The sequence below is a fragment of the Nilaparvata lugens genome, chromosome 8 (assembly GCF_014356525.2).
Source record: "Nilaparvata lugens isolate BPH chromosome 8, ASM1435652v1, whole genome shotgun sequence".
NCBI classification, from domain to species: Eukaryota; Metazoa; Arthropoda; class Insecta; order Hemiptera; family Delphacidae; genus Nilaparvata; species Nilaparvata lugens.
The window spans coordinates 16,877,183-16,898,567 of NC_052511.1; the positions used below are offsets into that span (position 1 = coordinate 16,877,183).

At 33.2% G+C, this 21,385-nt stretch overlaps 1 protein-coding gene across 1 annotated transcript in view; it reads right to left on the minus strand.

The window, feature by feature from the left end:
* The window catches only part of LOC111044808, a 32,749-nt gene extending 12,555 nt beyond the window's left edge, over positions 1–20,194 (minus strand). Inside the window, exons 1-2 of the mRNA XM_022330033.2 lie at positions 20,032–20,194; positions 2,174–2,317 (exon numbers count right to left, since the gene is read on the minus strand). Coding sequence (XP_022185725.2) covers positions 2,174–2,291 — 118 coding nt within the window. The 5' untranslated portion in view covers positions 2,292–2,317; positions 20,032–20,194. The remainder of the gene's footprint in view (positions 1–2,173; positions 2,318–20,031) is intronic.
* Positions 20,195–21,385: the final 1,191 nt, after the last annotated feature.

Genomic DNA, 21,385 nt, shown 5'->3' on the forward strand with positions numbered 1-21,385 from the left:
TTCACAGTTCAAGTCAACCTTCGAAACTACGTAATATTCAGCAGTTTAACTTAACACTTCTCATCAAATTTGAAGATCACTCAAAAAATTAAAATTGATTTATATACTGTATCTCTAAATTTCTGTGATCCTAAAAAAAGTTTTGCAGTAGAGAGGAACTCATTACATAGTGGTAAAAAAACCAGTACTGTGAAAATTCATAATTTTATGTGACAAAAGTTATCAGTAACAATAAGAATTGGGGGAATTTTCACGATGTATTGTATTTGTTTTCTTGTATTTTCTCTTTGTCAGTACACAATCGGCAGGATTGGAACGTTTTTAAATGTTATTTAATTTGATTAAACTTCCTATTTAGAAGTTTTACATCTTCTAAACGTATTAGCAGAGAGAAATAATCAAGATCTTAAACAGTATCTTTGACTCCATGGTATTAGCTCATCTTGTGATAGGCCAACCTCAATATAAAGCCCTAAGTCCACTGAGAACTAATTCGGCATTAATTGATTGGAAACTCATTCATTGCATGCTGGTTTTGAGTGAGGAAGTAGGTAGAGGCAGTGGGGGAGAGAGAGAGAGAGAGAGAGGGTTGGCATTCAGCCTGCTTTTCATTCAGGGAGCGTGGATCGTATTGATCAGTGGTTGCCACTTGGCTTGCATTGCCGATTCAATGTTGGTCAACACTTAAGCTCTGTAGTGTGATCATCAAAATAATGTACTTCGAATTTGCGACTATTCTCTCACGACCACGATCCCGTTTAAGGACAGGTTCATATGGTTTAATATAGGTTTTATGTCATGAACTGTTTAAATCGAAGTTCAACTTATAAATTATCTGTCAAACTTTTATTATCATTCTAGGAGCATGTTTGTGAAATTATGAAGAATGTGCAGTATAGTAATAGTAGTATTTATCTATACTATATAAGCCTACTGTCCTCATTTGCAGGGCTCTCTATAGTTTCATTTAAGCTACTATAGGCCACTAATTATTCATTCATTAGATCAGTTTACGCTCATGTAATATAACAAGGTTCACGCTATAATTGCAGTGGAGAAAGATAGGAGAACAGCATTGTCGATTATCTGCCTTGCCACTGCCATCTATAGAGGATAGCTCAAACCGGTGCATCTGATATTAAATGTTCATTCTTGTAATCAATTGTAAATAAAATGAATTATTAAATTATTAATTTTCATAATTGAGAATAAATATTTGGTTACCTATTTAATAATATTACTACATTGTTAAAAAAACGATCTGGCTACGTTGATTGATTTATTATTTGCCTTTATTAGGGCGGAGTTAGTACTCCTGGTCCTCTCCCACACAACCCTTGATTGATTGATTATTTGCCGTTATTAGTTGCGGAGCTAGAAAAGAATGATAGCGCTATCTGCTTTATCGAATGACAGGGTGGCCACCCATTTTATAATAAAAAATCATGAGTAATTCCCGGTTTTCCAGAGTAAAATTTCAAATTTTCAAGGTAGAGTATCCGTGGTATTTGAGGGAGAAAGATACATTCATAAAGAATTATGGAAATCTTCAGTTTGATCTTCCATGACGAATTGCAAATAGCGTATTCAAATCTCCAAATATATTGATGATTTTTGACACTACAGACTATCCTTGTTAGGAATTAATACGTTCTTTTAACTACTCATGTGTGGTTACTGTTACTGTACACTTCTTTACAAAATTAATTGAAATTCTTCTTTCCTAAATTAATTGAAAATTATGAAAAATTCATTATAAATTGGAAAATTCTTGAGGAATTCAAGGTATTTTTCCCAGTTAGTAAAATCATGAGGAATTCAAGGTTCTCCCGGTTTTCCCGGTAGGTGGCCACTCTGAATGACGTGGACCTCACTATAGCGCAGAACTTCACACAGTCCCTACACACAAATTGACAGTCTTGTAGAGAATTCCAAATAATTTTGTATTGTGTAACTTCTTTCCTGTGATTGAGTTATGTTTTTCAGAGCAAATAATTGAATTTCAAGTTACCGTTGTCATTTCGAGCAGAGAACTGCCTAGTTGCCTAATCACTCATGACAGAGATCCCAATCACACAGACTGTTAGTCTTGTAGGGTAATTTCCAATTTTATATAGTACAACTTTTTCATGTAATATTTTTTTTGTTGAAATAAATTTGAGTTTGTTGTTACCGTTGTCATTTTGGTCGAGCAGAGGACTGTCTAGTTGCCGCTGCAGCTGCCGGGTCTCCTGAGTCAGACTGCGCACGCGCGTCAGCAGCTCCTCATAACTAGACACGGGCAGCGTCATCGCCAACAATGCCCGCCTATTAGCATCTGCAACAATCAATCAACAAATAATTCATCACCAACAAGTGAAAATATTCTATAATTAAGTTGAAACGTGAGTATCTATGTAAAGCTGCGTACAGACTTGTAAGTCACAAGCACACAATTTCGTTTTCCATCAGCTGATGCTGAGCTTATTCACAGAGAAGAAGGATCTTTTTTACTTTGTGGCTTATTATATCTGTATTTCAACGTTCCCGTACGAATACAGATATAATCAGCTGGTGAAGAGAGGAATGCGTGTGTTCGTGGCGCTCAAGTCTGTACGCACCTTAAAGTTGGGTTTTGGTTTGTGTGTAAATTTCGTCGTCGACCACGACAGGGAGGGGATTTTAGATCGGTTAGATTTAAATTTTTCTAGATAACCTAGAAGGTTCTGTTTAATTTTGTTTTAAAGGGAGAGATGAGGTTTTTCATTTTAAATGACAAATATGTTGATATTAAACGAAATGTTTGATAATTTTAGATATGACAGATACCGAAAATAATGAAAAGTTATTTAACCAGCTGTTTTAGCACATTTGAAATTTGGACAATATGGATGTCAGCCGACAACAATGCTTGTCGTTGTCGACGTCTGCACACAAACGAAAACCCAACTCAAAGCGTACATTGTGGTTCGCGCTAAATATGTATTCATGTGATGTAACAAGAACATTTAAATAGGAGCACAAAAACTGATGACAAAATTGAAGTTTTGAAGACTCTTTCAAAATGATGACAAAATTTCAGTATTAAATGCATATACTCATTGAATACAAATAATCCAAGTTTTACTAACAACTCCCTCAACCCCTCAAGAGAGAGGTGCCCTTCCACTGCGATGACAGGGCACCACATTCCTGTACCCATGTTGTCACGTTATTTTTTATATTTAAATAACGATTAGCCTCCTGCTTGGCATCAGTCGGTAGAGCATGAAATATTTCAACAATTATAAAAATTAGGTCGTGGTTTTTTATAGGATACAGTCTCGTAAAAATCTTTGTAGGCCCAGATATGAGCTTCCACAATAATTTTGATAATTCATTAAAAAAATATATATATAATACTTATCCTATAGTATTGAGGAATTAAAATAAATCGCACACCATAAACAATTTGATACATATATTAACAAATATTGCAAAAAATAAATCAGAGCAAAAAATATATAGAGCGATAAAAAATATATAATATAAAAATAGAACAATAATCGCAATCAATAAAATATCACAGGCTAAATACTATTCTCTAAATTCTATAGCACGAAACGTTACCATGTGCTTTTATTTTATGATCATATGCATCTATTTGCATGTAGCTGCGATATCAGCTTGCTAATACTTGTCGACTTAGACAATTCCATTAAAAATAGATTTCTTAAAAATCAGCTTGATAAATTGACAACCAATAATCCAAATATATATATTAAATTCTATGGTACCTAATAGATTTCTTTGTAATGAATATATATTTTATCTCAGGGTGCGAGATTCGGCACCTGACGGAATAAATAGAGCAATTCATCTAGTGAATCAGAGCTACAACAAACTATCGCAAATTATATTGCAGAAATTAAAGATCATATGAATATGTATTAACAGCCTAGATTTTATACTTCTTTGATTTATAGAACTTCTGATATGTGGATTTATTCGTTATTTTTCTAATAAAATACCTTTAGTACTACATTTACTTGCGCAAGTATTTTTTACCAAATTCTTAATTTATTAGAAACCCTTTCGACGAGCTAGCTTTGATTCTTATTTTATTTTCGAAGCACTGAGGGCGCCCTATCACTATTTCAATATTTCTCACTCACGTGTCGAAATTTTCTTATGAGCTGCTGATGTCGATCCAACTCCTGGTGGTCCTGGACTATTGTAGCCGGAGTCGTCTCTTCCAAGGGGTTACAAAATTATTTAAAAATAAAAATGACTTTTGCTTTATAAGAGCATCACAAAGTCTTATAAGAAATTTAGTAATTCAATTTAACTTTAAATTATTACAAGATGTAGCAAGGTATTACGCTCTATAATTTTTAGTGACCTCTCATGGTGGCATTTGGCAGGCGAGTGTCGGTTCTCCCTTCTCAATTTTACAATTCTCATTTCCGATTTCTAAATTTACATAAAATTTGAATATCCTAGTCCTCCGCCATTCAAGGTTCAAATAGACCGTACTAAAATATTAAATTATTACTTATGTTGTATATTTAATAATTTCTTTGCCTTCGGGCCATATCCAAAACATAGATTATACAACAATTTTATACAAATTCTATTTATTTGTAGAAATATATACAAATATTTTTGAATCGGCTCACTATTGCCGCCTATCAATTGCCATTATGTGATTGGTGCATGCAAATTGTTACAGTATTCATGCGCCTGGTAACCTCCTATTTCCTTGATACATTTAATTATTTTTATTGGGTTTTTTAAATATGCTCTCTACATGCTAGTTAATTTTTTATATGTTATTATTTGTTTCATGCATCATAATAATTAGCCACGTGAGACCTTTAGTTCCTCAAATTGCATACCGTTTTGCCACAATAAATTTCTGCCAAGGTGTTTGGTCAGATTCTACGTTGCATGGCTCGGTCGATCGTTAGGTCGCCGATCACTAAATGTTTATGCCTAACCTCAACCTTCAATATTTTATATAATATTATATATTAGCAAAAAATTATTTCAATTCCTCTTAGGCTGTTGTACAGTTTAGCCAGGACAATCTGATATTATCTAATCTTTATGTTATCTCTTTGGCGATATTAGCCAATTACTTCACTTAGACCTATAAATATTTCAGCTAGGGATTTTTGTTTATCAATCCAAATTAAATATGTTACAATGTGTACATTAAACTCTTGGTGATCGGTTATTTGAGTCTCGGTTATCGAGCTACCGACGGTTATCGCCATCCAAAGCTGAGCTAGTTAATGACAAAGCTTAATAAATTGAAGGACTAAAAGGGGGAGAAGGTAAGTGTTTATTACAAGTTTTTCATCCAATCAATAAGTTTTGCAAACTTCCACAGTATCTATGACATTCCTATCACAAACGCAACACTGTAGCCTACTTGACATTCATACGTTGACATTGCCACAGTTTTTCCATTTCGAGGAGGTTCCGGTCACAGACCATACCAGGTTTGGATTTGGACACTATTAAAGGTTTTAGTTATAGATAGTCTGTAATCTTTAGACTATGGTCTGTTGGATTTAGACAGGTTTGGTTTATGCTTATGGGCAGGTTTGGACTTGGACCCTACTAAAAAAAAATATGGTTATAGTATATCATCTAAAGACTAAGGTATGTTAATTCATAAGACAAGAATTTCAATCCATTAATATGGATTGACCAGACAGTATAGGTATATTGATTGACAGACCAGATATGTTAATCCATTCACAAGATCATCATATCTAAATTTTCATTGTGAATTAATAGGTTCTTTATGTTGACAGTAACAATTCATGAACTTCTTGTTCATACTACACCGTGTTGAATTTATCAATTTTATACTGTTGGTTAGACAGGATCATTCTTCAACCCATTATTAAGTGACTTCACTTTATATCGTATGTGTGTTTGATATTGAATTTTAATTCGAATTTGTTGTGTGTTGAATTAGAGTTAGAATGTGGCGTTGTCTGTAGCTGTGATCAGTAGAATGGCAATAAAATTATATTTATTTATTTTATTCAACAATTTTCTAGCAATCCATTTCTTATGATTCCGTTGAATTTTCGATAAAATAGAGACTTTTCTGGAAGGAGACAAATTCACTTACAATCAAGTTCTATACTCTCAAACCCTCTTTTCAGACATAATAAAGGGGTGGAGAAATCGGAAGCGAGGCAAACCAAGTCCCCCAACGACAACACAAAAGTGAAAGGAGTAGTTAGAAAAGTTGAAAAGTTACGAAAATAGCAGTCCAACTTTAAAAAGCTTCCCAAAGTTCGTCTACTACTCCAGTTACTAATACGACGCTGAAAAGCACACCAACTTGCTGGAACTTTCCAAACCGAAGCAAAGTTGAGACAAAACATGCATTATTACACGCCTTTGAGCAACAGTCACAAAATTTCATTGTTAGATGGCGCTCGAGAGGAAGAGATTGCGTTGATAGAATTTTTGAAGAAGTTAAAGTTCGTCTTAGCATAGAATACTATAGTGAGGTCCACGTTATAATGGCAGTATTTTATCAACATTGGTGTTGCTATCCTTGTCTGACATTCTTGTATCATCTTCCTATAGTGAGATCCACCTATTAATGGCAGTATTGATTAACGTTGTTGTTGCTATCCTTGTCTATCACCCTGGTATCATCTTCCTATTGTGAGGTAAACGTTATAATGGCAGTATTTTATCAACATTGGTCTTGCTATCCTTGTCTATCATCTTCGTATAACCTTTGCCTCATCTTCCTATAATTTTCGTATCATCTCATATATCATATCATTTATCATATATCATATCATCTCAGTATTGATCAACATTGGTGTTGCTATATTGTCTATCACCCTTGTATCATCTTCATATAGAGAGGTCCACGTTATAATGACAGTATTTGATTCACATTAGTGTTGCTACCTTGTATATCAATCGACACAAAGCAGATAGCGCTATCCTTTTCTACCTCCGCAACGTTGCCTGATCGTTTTTCAACAATGTGGAAATATAATTTATCAACAAAATATTTGATCTCAATTATGAAAATTTATCATTTGATCGTTTTCTTGACGAATAAATATAATTATTGATCATTTAAAACAAGAATGAACAGTTGATATTACATCACATATACCGGTATCAGCTATCCTCTATAGAAGACTGTGGCAAGGCAGAGAATCGAGACAAGACAGGCAATGCTGTTCTCCTATCTTTCTTCACTGCCGTTATAACGTAGACCTCACTATAGCCACTTAGTAAAGCACACGAGACAAAAATCACTGAATATTTAGAAAGACAATTCAATATTGATTGTAACCTTTCCCTTGCTAACTTATTAAAATCACATTTTAAAAAACTTTAAAGCTCTAAATTCATGAATATTGGATTGCAGCAATGTGCAGCAATTTAATAAGTAAATAATATTGTAAAAAAAAAACGAAATAAATGTATGATGTATTCAACAAATAAGTTCTAGTCTTTGTTTCTAAAAAAACGACTCATCCACATATTAATACTCTGTTCTGATTGAGTTATTTTTTCATAAGTTTTAATAAAAATGTGGTGTTTGGTCTTGCAAGACCAGGCAATACAGTAGAACGTCAATAATCCGGATTAATTGGGACGGGACCCATCCGGATTATCAAATTATCCGGATTATAGAAATTGCGTTAAAAAAACGGTCAGCACGCACTATTCAAGAAGCAAAGCTGTTAAAATTGCATATACAGTATTCAATTATTGGTAGGTAGAGTATAAGGTAAATACATTAAAAATTTCTCCTCGCTTCGCGCCATTCTCCCGTCGCCAACTCTAAAGTAAGGAGCTTAGCGCCGAGGGCAGAAGGTACGAAAATTTTATTTCTTGTCAGAGACGAATCCGGATTATTGACGGTCCGAATTTTTGACATCCGAATATCGACGTTCTACTGTACATTTTAATTTGTGATAAAGAATCAATGTTTAAGATACGCTAAGCTTGGCGATATTTTATGATGTTAGGAGGTTGTTGATAACTAGATATTTATAATGGTATAAAACCAAAACTAGTATTTCCAATTATATAAATATTTAATAAATTAAGTATTTTCGATAATACCAACTCATTTTCATGTAACACTGATGAAGAATAAAAACCCCAAACATCGCCAAACTTATCAAACAAAAGTTTCAGTAGAAAGTTACATATTGTGCCCAATCAACCATAACCTTTAAAGCAGTGATCAGGCCACAGTTCACTGAAACATACCAACAAAGGTGAAGGCACGGAGATTGTACAATCACGGTCATGGTGCAATCGAAAGGAAGCAATCAGGACAATTATCAATCAATTCATAATTACTTCGAAAAGTGACTCTGGTGTAAAATTGGTGAAAGTTGCACAGTTCAGATGTAAGATCATGAACAAAACATGGGAATGAATGTGCAGTCCCGATTTTATTGCTAATGTAATATCACTATTGCTTGAGTAAACATTTATGCCTGCAGTTAAAAACATGGAGTAGCTTTCAAGTGATAATAATAGAGATTCTGCTCTTTGAATCAGGCTAATTATTACACATTAATTGAGACACTTTTCCGAACTAGCCACCTACGAATAGAGAATGATCACTCAGATGGTGAGAAATTTGCCTAGAACGCAACAGATCATTATTCAATTGTAAGAAGGAAAGAGGTACCTGGAGATGATAAATGATGTACCTTTAAGATCGAATCTTATGCATTAATTTACTAGCCGACAGGCTCGCATTGCTCGCCTTACCCATCCAGCCAAGGGCAAGGGACTCCCTCCGCCAGCTGAATCATTCAAAAATGAGACCAGCAGGCTTGCTTCGCTCGCCTGCATTCTTCATTTGAGCTTGTCAATTCATTTTCATTTTTCCTCTCGTTAAATAGTCAATACAGACATTCAGGTTTGTTTAAATCACAAGTTGACTGGGACAATGCAGAAAAACGATGAAAAACACCGATGAGAACTTTTAATATGAAAATGAAACATTCTCTACTTTGAAACTCTCTCTAAAAAAAATTAGACCCTAGCTGAGTATTTGTAACGAATATAAACGTTTTCTATCGACTAGTTCTCGAAAAAGTTTATATTAACCTCAAGAGACCCATAGACGTAACACTTGCATTTGGTCTACACTTATGCCAACTTGGAAGTTTGAGGACCTAAAATTTACCTACGTATTACTTCTATGTTAAACTATTTTATTATTACTATGGTAAACTTTGGGTTGCATCCGTCTTGAAACACATCCGTTACTACGGTACATCAATTTCCCAGATCAAAGCGAAAATTCCACTACTTGTACCTTTACGTTATAATGGCAGTGTTTGATTAGCAATGGTATTGTCTATCATTCAACAAAGCGGATTGCGCTATCTCCTTCTCGCTTTGCTCTGTTGCCAGATCGTCAGTCAATAATAATTAATTAATTCATCTTAATTATGAAATTATTGAAAAATAAAATTTCTTGCTTAATAAAATATAATTGATTATTTTAAACGAGAATGAACCGTTAATATTACATCAATAAACCTGTATCAGCTACCGTTTACAGAAGGCATTGACAAGACAGAGGATCGGCAACGTTTTTCTCCTATCTTTCTCCACTGTCATTATAACGTGGACCTCACTATAGTATCATATAATTATAGAAGATGCAGTCTCTAATAATCTTCCATTATTCATCTATGCTCAGTGAGTATAAAATGTTACATTCTATACTCAATGTCTATGCTAGTGTCAACCTTTTCCAACTGTGCTCGATTTTTTGGACACTGACAATGATGGTATTGATGATTTGTCAAGTATTTTCAATTACATGTGGAACATTATCACACGGATATAATTAATTCTCCATATTATAATAGTGATACTCTACACAGATTTAGGGATCTGGAAAATTATCACACATATATATTTCTTAAAATTATAGCCTAATAGTGATAATCTACACAGATATAGTGATGCATCCTCCTTTGAACGGATCCGTCAAGCCTTGCGGATCACGAGGAGCGCGTTTGCGTGTCCCTTTGCGTATGTGAGCCACATACTTTCCACTGTATGACAATATGCGCTACGGCCTCTTCTAATTCCATTTCGTTCCACACAAAAAACGTATCGTGAGATGGGAAGATTGTTAAATCACTTTTCTGGCTACTGATACACAGACACACAGACGTGATACAACTAGCATTTACGACCATCATGTTCCACCAAGAGTTTACATCCGTTACAAGCAAAGCACGAGTTTTTCAAGTCATGAGATTGATTTTAAACCTAGGTTATATGCTTCTCTTATTAAAATCTTTATATTGTTTTTGTTTAAATCGCAATGAATTGATTTGATTTGATGAGAGAGAAATGGATCTCTTGTGAATCTCTACTAAATTATCTTTCGATACTTATTTCAAAGAGGTTCAAATTTGTGTTATTGGTAAGTTAGCTTGTTTAATAGCATTCAACATTTTTATAGTTTTTGAAATAGATTTATCTGAGAAAATAGCACTGTTGATTTCTTAGTAAGATTTATTTCAATGAGGTTCAAATTTGTATTATTGGTAAGTTAGCTTGTTTAAAAGTGATTTGAAATCTAGGTTATATGATTCTCTTATTAAAATGACTATATTATTTTTGTTTAAATTGCAATGAATTGATTTGTGAATTTCTATTCACAATGAATTCACAAAAATATTCACAATGAATATTGAATCTCTATAAAATTATCTTTCGATACTTATTTCAATGAGGTTCAAATTTGTATTATTGCCGAGTTAACATGTTTAAGAGCATTCAACATTTTTATAGTTTTTGAAATAGATTTATCAGAGAAAATAGCACAGGTGACTTCTTAGTAAGATTTAGCTAACATCAGTTATTTAATCAAGCATCTTAGCATCTCAATCAAACATCAAGAGTAACCATTCCAAAGAAAGGATAAAAAAAGCAACCCACTCTTTCGATACAATGTTTATCGTGATCTAATAAGACCTGAAGTTCAAAGCACTTATAAATGAATATCTTTACTCATGTATTCGAATCATATTCGTTCATTCAATTCGACCAATATTTTATATAAAATATTACGGTTTAAACAGTATACATGATGTAGTGACATATATTGAACACACTTGAACCTACAGTAAGGTCCACGTTATAATGGCAGAATTTGATTGACAGATTTTGCTATCCTTGTCTATCATTCAACAAAGCAGATAGCGCTATCCTTTTCTAGCTTCACAACATTGCCAGATATTAGGGAGGAATTTACAATATGTGCTAGTGGTTTGATTATTGCTGGTAAAACTTTTTTGACAACTGTCATTGGAATGTCATCCGGACCAGAAGAGTGTTTGTTTTCAAATGACATTACTATTTTTATTAATTGACTCTCGCTAATAGGATTAAATCTAAATCTTAAGGAAGTTTGACAACTTTGTAAAACTGGTACATATACAGGTATCGAACTTTTAGGAATATCCGGAATTACAAATTGTCAACTGCTGTAACGAAAAAATCATTAAAAATATTGCTAACACAATGAGGGTCCGTTGAAAGTGCACCATTACTTATTACACCTAAATTAGAATTATTCTTTTACTCTTACCCACCTCAGCATTATAATTTTCCAAGCTATTTTGTTCTTGTTTTTGGAATCCATTATTTTTTTATCAAAGTATTTCTGTTTATTTTTTTGTATCATAAGTTTGAGAGCTTTTCTATTATTTTTTATTTGAATCTTTAAATCTTCTCTTTTAGTTCGTCTATGTAAATTTTCCAACTCTAATAATTCATTTTTTTTATCATTGACAAGACAGAGGATCGGCAACGTTTTTCTCCTATCTTTCTCCACTGTCATTATAACGTGGACCTCACTATAGTATCATATAATTATAGAAGATGCAGTCTCTAATAATCTTCCATTATTCATCTATGCTCAGTGAGTATAAAATGTTACATTCTATACCCAATGTCTATGCTTGTGTCAACCTTTTCCAACTGTGCTCGATTTTTATGGACACTGACAATGATGGTATTGATGATTTGTCAAGTATTTTCAATTACATGTGGAACATTATCACACGGATATAATTAATTCCCCATATTAAAATAGTGATACTCTACACAGATTTAGGGATCTGGAAAATTATCACACAGATATATTTCTTAAAATTATAGCCTAATAGCGATAATCTACACAGATATAGTGATGCATCCTCCTTTGAACGGATCCGTCAAGCCTTGCGGATCACGTGGAGCATGTGTGCATGCGTGTCCCTGTGCGTGCGAGAGCCACATACTTTCCACTGTATGACAATATGCGCTGCGGCCTCTTCTAATTTCATTTCGTTCCACACAAAAAACGTATCGTGAGATGGGAAGATTGTTAAATCACTTTTCTGGCTACTGATATACAGACGGGATACAACTAGCATTTACGACCATCATGTTCCACCAAGAGTTTACATCCGTTACAAGCAAAGCACGAGTTTTTCAAGTCATGAGATTGATTTTAAATCTAGGTTGTATGCTTCTCTTATTAAAATTTCTATATTATTTTGTTTGAATGGCAATGACTTGATTTGATTTGATGAGAGAGAAATGGATCTCTTGTGAATCTCTATTAAATTATCTTTCGATACTTATTTCTTCAATGGGTTCAAATTTGTATCATTGGTAAGTTAGCTTGTTTAAAAGTGATTTTGTGGTTATTATATGCTTCTCTTATTAAAACTTCTATATTATTTTTGTTTAAATGGCAATGAATTGATTTGTGAATCTCTATTCACAATGAATTCACAAAAATATTCACAATGAATTGTGAATCTCTATAAAATTATCTTTCGATACTTATTTCAATGAGGTTCAAATTTGTATTATTGCCGAGTTAACATGTTTAAGAGCATTCAACATTTTTATAGTTTTTGAAATAGATTTATCAGAGAAAATAGCACAGTTGACTTCTTAGTAAGATTTAGCTAACATCAGTTATTTAATCAAGCATCTTAGCATCTTAATCAAACATCAAGGGTAATCATTCCAAAGAAAGGATAAAAAAGCAACCCACTCTTTCGATACAATGTTTATCGTGATCTAATAAGACATAAAGTTCAATGCATTTATAAATGAATATCTTTACTCATGCATTCGAATCATAAACGTTCATTCAATTCGACCAATATTTTATGTAAAATATTACGGTTTATACAGTATACATGATGTAGTGACATATAGCACAGTAGTGCTATCCTTGTCCATCATTCAACAAAGCAGATAGCGCTAACTAGAAATTGAAACGAAAAGGCTTTATAACAAAAGTAGACACAAAATATACTTTAAAAATGTGGTCCAAAGTAGAATAATTAACACCTATATTGATAATTCATAAAAGGTCAGAATTCAGAGAAATACCAAACTGAAAACTGAAACATAAAAAAAACAAATCACAGTGCTAGGTTCAATGTGTAATAATACTTTATTATTTGATCATTGAAAAATATATTTTCTTGACGGTTAAAATATAATAATTTATTATTTTAAACAAGAATGAACAGTTGATATTACATCAGATATACCAGTATTAGCTATTCTCTATAGAAGGCAGTGGCAAGGCAGAGAATGGGCAACGCTGTTTTCCTATCTTTCTCCGCTGCCATTATAACGTGGACCTCACTATAATGTAGGTACTCATCTAATCTAAACATATACTTCTATTCAATTCTAAATAATTATATTCTAAGTATTACTCTATTCTAGTAGAAAACTCTATTCTAGTAGTATTTGTGGGTCAAGTGGAAGAGGGGGCTCTTATTGCCTCAGATTCGCCCACAACACTTTTAATATTGTAAAGTTAAATAAAAAGGCATTTATCTATCTATCTATCTATCTATCTGTTATCATTTATCTATTATAGTGGGGTATCATAATTAGAACTAAGTTTAGTATTAGCAACTTTTGTATGTATAATCATAGAGAAACAATAGTGTAAGTAGATATCCCATGGTATAGGGAATTTATGTCGCAACTTTTACTGTTATCTCAAGACGATTAATGTCGATTATTGTCAATTTTCACTGTTTTGTTGGGGTGATAGTGTATGAACGGCACAATTTGAGAGACTACCAGCGTCACACAGCTGCATAGGAAAGAACTACGTGAGCTATCGGCTTGGGATAACAGTAAAAGTTGCGACATAAACGCCCTATACCATGGGATATCGTTTCTCTATGGTATAATATGATAATAATGTATATGTTTTGTCAATAAACTCCTCCGGTTGCAATTCATTGGCAATCAGAGAAACTATTATTATCCATCTATTCAATTCAACGCCAAACCAATCGTATATTTTAGCTTCAATTTCCCTGAAAAGGTCCTGATGATGATGACCTGAAGCCCATAAATCACTGCCCATATACAAGAAGCAGAGAGCTCAGGTAAACTTTACATTACGTAAGTCTTCCCTACCTATCATCAGGACACAACCCTATGGAAAACAGGGCAAGAAAATCAGGCGAAAGACCCGCTGGAGAAGAGCTCGAATTTCTTTTATGACCAGCGACGCAGTTTGGCTTCTATCGATTATGGAAAGGATGTAGAGGCAAGAAAGGGAATGGGAAGAAAGGGAAAGAGCGAATAAATAGCCGAGAGGAGAGAGAGAGAGAGTGAGTGGAAGTGAGAGAGAGTGAGAGGAAGAAAAGACTAGACGAGAAAGGATTTGAATAAATTCTGAGGAAAGCTTGGAAATCACAGCTTGGCCTTCACTATGCAGCTACTGTATTACAGAACTAGCTCACTGCCAAAAGGATATCAATAACGCAGTGTAATAAAGAGATCCTGCATCTAAAGAGAAGTCTTCATTGCCTACTAAGGTATATAAACTTTCTAGAGAAAGTCTGCAGTTCCTATTTTGATCCACACATTTATTAATATCGTTCATTTCTCAAATATTTTGGTTCAACCGTTCATTCTCTCTATTCGTATCTAAAATTCATCATATTGCAGATTCGAGCTTTGTTTTGTGGCTTGAGTTTGAACAGAAGTGAAGCATGGATTCATGACCTGAATAATTTTCATGTTACTAATAGATTTTAAACGATATCTATTTTCCACTAAAATCAAATTGATAATAAGTTTGATAAAATCGCGGTATATAGAAGAAGACGGTAGGTGTCACGCGCATGTTTGTGCTAAATTTCCGGTGCAGCTGACGTCATTTTATATCAAATCATCTGTTTTTAACAAATAAGTTTCATAAATTATTGTCAATAGGTGTTGAAAACCTCGGATGATGGCGATGACGCAATCTAGCTGGCTGGCCACTGATCACACATTTCATGACCCCTACCGTTTTTATCTAAATACCGTGGATAAAATATCATATCAGATATCATAAGTGCCGGTTGCACAAAAGCCGGTTCAATTTCAATCGTAATTGATATCATGAGACCCAATCATAGAAGCCTTCTTTTCAAAAAAGCCTTTTCTTTTTGGTTATCGTGAAATTAATCACGATTAAAACCTAACCGGCTTTTGTGCAGCCGGGCCTATATTTTGTAATTGAAATTTCAGATCAGACGAAAAAATACAATAATCATCTTCAAAGAGCCAAATGGATTGAAACCTTAAGCAATACCTTTTTTAAATAAGATGTTATGCCATAACATTAATATTTAGAGTACTGTACACAGAAAATGTTTCTAACTTTCAATAAATCTGTGGTTTCTGACAATTTCTTAGTATTTTTATTTAATATGAATAATTACCACAATATCAACTTCTCAACTACACAAAAAGTACACAGAAAAATCCAAGTTACTAAATATCAACTGAAAATAACAAATCATGAAGCGAAAAGCCATCAAAAATTGTGCAAATAGTTATCTTAATGGCAGACTTACTTCATAAAAATATTCTTCAGTAACTTTATTGATGTTTCAATAACCAGTATTGCAATAAATAAGTTTTATTTTTTATCTCTTTTCTGTATAGGGCTACTTGTAATATAAATATAAAGAAAATAAAAATCTCAGTACCCTTTTTTTTAAAATATTTTATCCCAAAATATTTCAAAAAAAGGGTACTGAGATTTTTATTTTCTTTATATTTCAGTTTTATTTTCTATTGTTAGATCCAGAATAACATCATAGCAGGTATGATGTTTCTAAAGTGAGATTTACTTCAGACTATCAGCTCAGAAGGAGAATCATTCATGTTATATTGGGAATTCCAAGTTTGGAGTGGAACTCACTATAAACCTATTGACAAAACCTATAACACTAATGGTAAGCTCAACGACATAAATTAAATGAACCTCAAATTAAACCACATCAAATTAAACCAAATCAAACCACAGTACTCTTTCATTTAATACCAATAAATCATTAATAAGGTAATCAACAGATCCTGAGAATAAATCACTCTTGCAATCTTGTTAAAAACCTTGATAACTACTATGACAACAGCTACTGAGAGTTTTGTAAAAATGTCCTCTACAACAATCAACTGAACTACAGCTTTCAGAAAGGTCGAGTGATGTCAACCTTGAAAGTAAAGAAAGCTATCAATTCTCTATAACCTAATCGGCATACAAGAAAGAAATGATTGAGCTTACTTGAAAAACACCATTCAACTCCTTGAAGAAGACCAGGATCAATATGGGAGCGACAATAGTGGATCGGAATTTCTTTTCAGATAGAATTCAACATAACTCGGTACAACCTTGAGACAAGCTTTGACAATATAATCGAATACCCTTCTGGGTATGGATGCCACACAATGGTAAACCCTCATAATCAAAAATACAAAACTAGATTGAATGGATAGGGTTTAATCAATTAAATAACGATCGAGAGATCTAGAGGGAATTTCCATAGCAGACTTGATTTATCTGATTCATTTAGTTTAATAATTGAATATTTACATTCTAGTTCAATTTTAATTTGATAACTGTTTCCATTGAACTGTTATTTAAGGTCATGGATGGATAAATTTGTTTACTCATAATAATCACTGTACCTCAAAATGAACCCACCAATGCAGGTTGATCAATAAAAAGGGGGTGATCAATACTGATAAAACAATGACTGCAGTTGGTGAACTACTGATTATTTTTTGCTGAGGGTGATGCTCACATAAGCAAAAGGCTTGTACGTGGGAAATGGGAATGATGATAATGAGGATGAGAGATAATTAGCGTTTACTTAGCTTCAAATTATATCAGTGACAGACGCACAAAGCAACAGACAGAGGTATGCCGACAGACAGGGGAAAATCGCTCCGAATGTGTTGCATCGAACACAGACTGTATGCAGACGTTTGATTTTTTTCTCCGTCTCTCTGTTGCTGTATGCATACACCTTTGAACTGAATAATTATTTTTATAAAAATAGAATGTCAATTGATATGAGTCCACTCATATTATGAGTGATGGAATTACGCTACCATCAGCAAGACTATAAACTATTATTTGTGGCTATTATCTGGCGATTTATAAATAAGTTTCAATTATTTCAATCCATATCAATTATTATTATTATTATTCACGGCTATTATTTGGTGATTTATACATACGTGATTGTTTTAATTTTCCAATTTATAATCATTGGAATCGATTTACTTGGAATGATTTTTTTACTTACTTTTACTTTACTTTATGTGGCTCTACAGTCCATGATGAACTTTGGCCTCCTCAACATGTCGCTTCCACGTCTCTCTATCTTGTGCTCTCAGCCGCCAGTTTGTCACTCCCAGCACACGTTGATCACCCATCACGTCACCAAACCATGTTCTCCTTGGCCTTCCTCTTCTCCTCGTTCCAATCACTGTATCATCCATTATTCTAACCGGTCCCCATTCTTCAGCCATTCTCACTACATGAACCAGCCATAGCCTATGATTCTTCATGCTTTTATGGTGGTATAATATTTTTTTCCTCGATTGCTTCATCTATCTCACAATTATATCTGCCTCTCCAGATACCTTCGTCACATATTGGATCCCATATTCTTCTGTACATCCTTATCTCCAAACATCTCAGTGCTCTTTCATCTTTGCTCAATATCGTCCAAGTTTCAGCCCCATATATTACAACCGGCTTTAGCAATGTTTTGTGTTTATATTTTTTGTTTTACGGGCAATCAGTCTGCTCTTGATGAATTTTTACTGTGCATCAATAATTCAATGTATGATACATTTCCAAAGTGAAATATTAAAAATATTCAATTAGTGCTGTACTATTCTTTAGAAGGGAGGTCATTGAAATAATCAACTGAAAACTATGAAAGGGTTTGATGATTTATTTTTCACAATAATCTACATTTTCAACCTTGAATTAGATCCCAACAAACCAGGCTCATTTCGCGCAAGAATTTAAAAAATCTAGAACATCATCATTGTTTAATTTCAGCATTTTTCAACACTTCTCAAATTCTAACATGAAACCCCTGACCATTCATTGAGGCTCATATCTCATAATCGATATTTTATTGCTTATGATTCCCACATAGATCCATGTCATGATCCAGGGTACCGTAATTGATACTTTTTTGACAAAACACAACATATCATACAGTATATTTTTTGAAAAGCACTGGAGGTCCCATTTAACAATGATAACAGAATCACAGCAATTCTCAGTCATTGTTTAAGAAAAAAATTCAATTTAACAACAGGAAACACCTTTCCTAGATAATCAGGACTACATACCACTGGACGTTGCGTGAATAATCCCCATTTACAAATTAGGTTTCCTCCGTCACTGGTCGATAATGAGTCTACAGAGATGATTTACTTCTGAGAACGTACATTGCATGAATATAATAACATAATACAGCACCGATTTAGAGGTAGGCTCATACAGCACTTGCAATAGTGAACACATCATAAGAGAAGCACTCGATTACTTGAAACACTAGCGAATTTTCATAGGGAGAGCATATGAGTTATTGACAGTTTTTATTGCTAAATTTTACGGTTCAAATGAACTTTTAAAATATCAATCCAACAAAAAATATGACATGATTGAACCGTCACCTAATCACTCAGAACAATAATTGTAAATTGGTTTGTGCAATTGTAAATTATTTATAAAAATTGTTTCGAATGGACACGTTCATCGTCGGTCCCGGCTGACTAAGAGCAATTATTGTTATGTCATGTCAGAAGGTCTGAAATTGATCAGGCGCGATCTGAAAACTCTGACACCAGACCTGAGCTAGCCAGGTTAGTCAATATTATTAGTTATTGGAAAACTCGCCAATACGAAATAGACTAATAGAAACTTGACTGGCACTATTTGTCACTTGAGTTTGAGTGGGGACCCTAATTTATAGGCAATAAAAGCTAAATATATTTACATTATCTGTTGCTGTGGGATGGTTGGGATGATAGGTATTGAATAGAAAATTCTACAGTGATTTGAGCATGAACGTCAAGGTCTATCAGTGAAGTTCACTCTTCTAATTTTGGACATAAAATTTTTTATTCAATAAAATCCAACAGAAATTGCCGTTCTCCTTCTAAAATATTATATTGTTAAAGTTGGTTTATGTATTGAGATAATTATTAAAATCTGAAAAATATAGAATTATTCTCAAGCCTGTCTGATAACTCTGAGATGATGTAAAATAAGTTACGGTATTGATTTTTTCAGACATAACTTGTCATTAATAAATTGCATAGCTGACATTATAATATTGAATAGGTTAGGTGAAAACAAAAACTAGGCCTATTACTTCAATTTATGATATCTACATCAAGAAATCATCAGCTGACAAATTAGATTCTCCCCGGTATTTGGGATGTTGGGTAGGTACATACTCAAATAGGGTAATTTGCATGGTTCAAATATAACCGTACGCAATCAAAGCAGTTTATCACTTTATTACTTGATTATATTCTTAAGATGTATGGATTTAAAACACATAATCAACATAACAGTAAAAGAATGGGGTAGTGAATGTTATTGATAAACATTTCAATAACATACAACTTGAAAAAAATGAATTTCTAAAAGGATAAAAGGATAGTACTTACAGTGCGATTAATACACGAAATAAATATCCAATATTCACTTGAAGCACAATAAGTTTTCAAAATACTCAGAAACAACACAAAGTAACACAGCACAACTTCAAGACAATCAACACTGAAACTGAGACAGAATTCCTGCCATCTTGGTTAACTCTTCTCTCTTTCTCTTTTTCCCAATGCCAATACAATCATGGGGATGTTCCTTCTCAATGCATTCTGGTTTTGCCACTTCTACGCTACCTGTCGGTATCCTTTCAAACTACCTACTTAGCTAGACCGGGAAATTCAAACTACACCACAAAACAATGTACCTATTACTCTTTCACTAAATTTCTAATTTAAGCCGTTATAATCAAATAATATCTCTTTCATCGTTTTTATGAAATGGATTATAAAATATTTATTCAAGAGATAGTTCTCAACAATTTTAAATGTTGAAAAAGGGTTATTAGTTGCTGAACTAATATAACTGTTTTGCTAATATTTTTTATCAATAAATTTCAACTTTTTTTAGTATCCATACATAATCTTCATGATACAAGAGTAGTGTACCAGTATTTATTTCTCATAAAATATTTTAATTATTTATCAAATTTTAAATTCCGGTTTTATAGTTTTCTAAACAAATATACCGTCCCTATAATAACGGTATAGTAATCATTTTGCCATTCACTGGCAAACTCCTAGGTGTGTTCCCCTATTTTCTGCAGTATTGTCCCTGCATTTTTCCACTTTTTCCTAGTGCAATCAACCATGTAGCTTGACCAAATTATTTTTGTACTCTATCACCTTCAACTTATTATATATTTTATGAAGAAACAGAATGGGATACTCTGTTAATTTTTTGCTTTCTTATATTCTATAATAACCTTTAAAAGATTGGGTACTATACCAGCAATAAAATACACTATACAGGTGCAAACAAATTTAACATAAGTTAATTTGAAATCATTGATACCATATAGACACATATACTACCGTCATGATACAGTGTAGTGATGAACTTTACAGTAGCTAGGCTATTTTAGTATTTTACTGATTGGTATCAGATCTAATAAAAACTATTTTTTGTGCATTAGAGTTTTTTCCGTGGAAATTGAATGATAAAATAGTTACAAATTATTGTTCATGATAATTTATTTGATACAATATGATGAGAAACATACACGGTAATATTTCAGGAGGGTAACTTTATCATACATTTGGACGCTCTTTTCAAGAGAGACTAGATTCATTGTAACAATATTCTGAAATAAATACTCTCTAGAAACTTACACATTAACTTACTGTAATATCTCATCCCATCCATCTTAACTGGCCATACAAACAAATAATTATATACCGTTATTAATTTTAT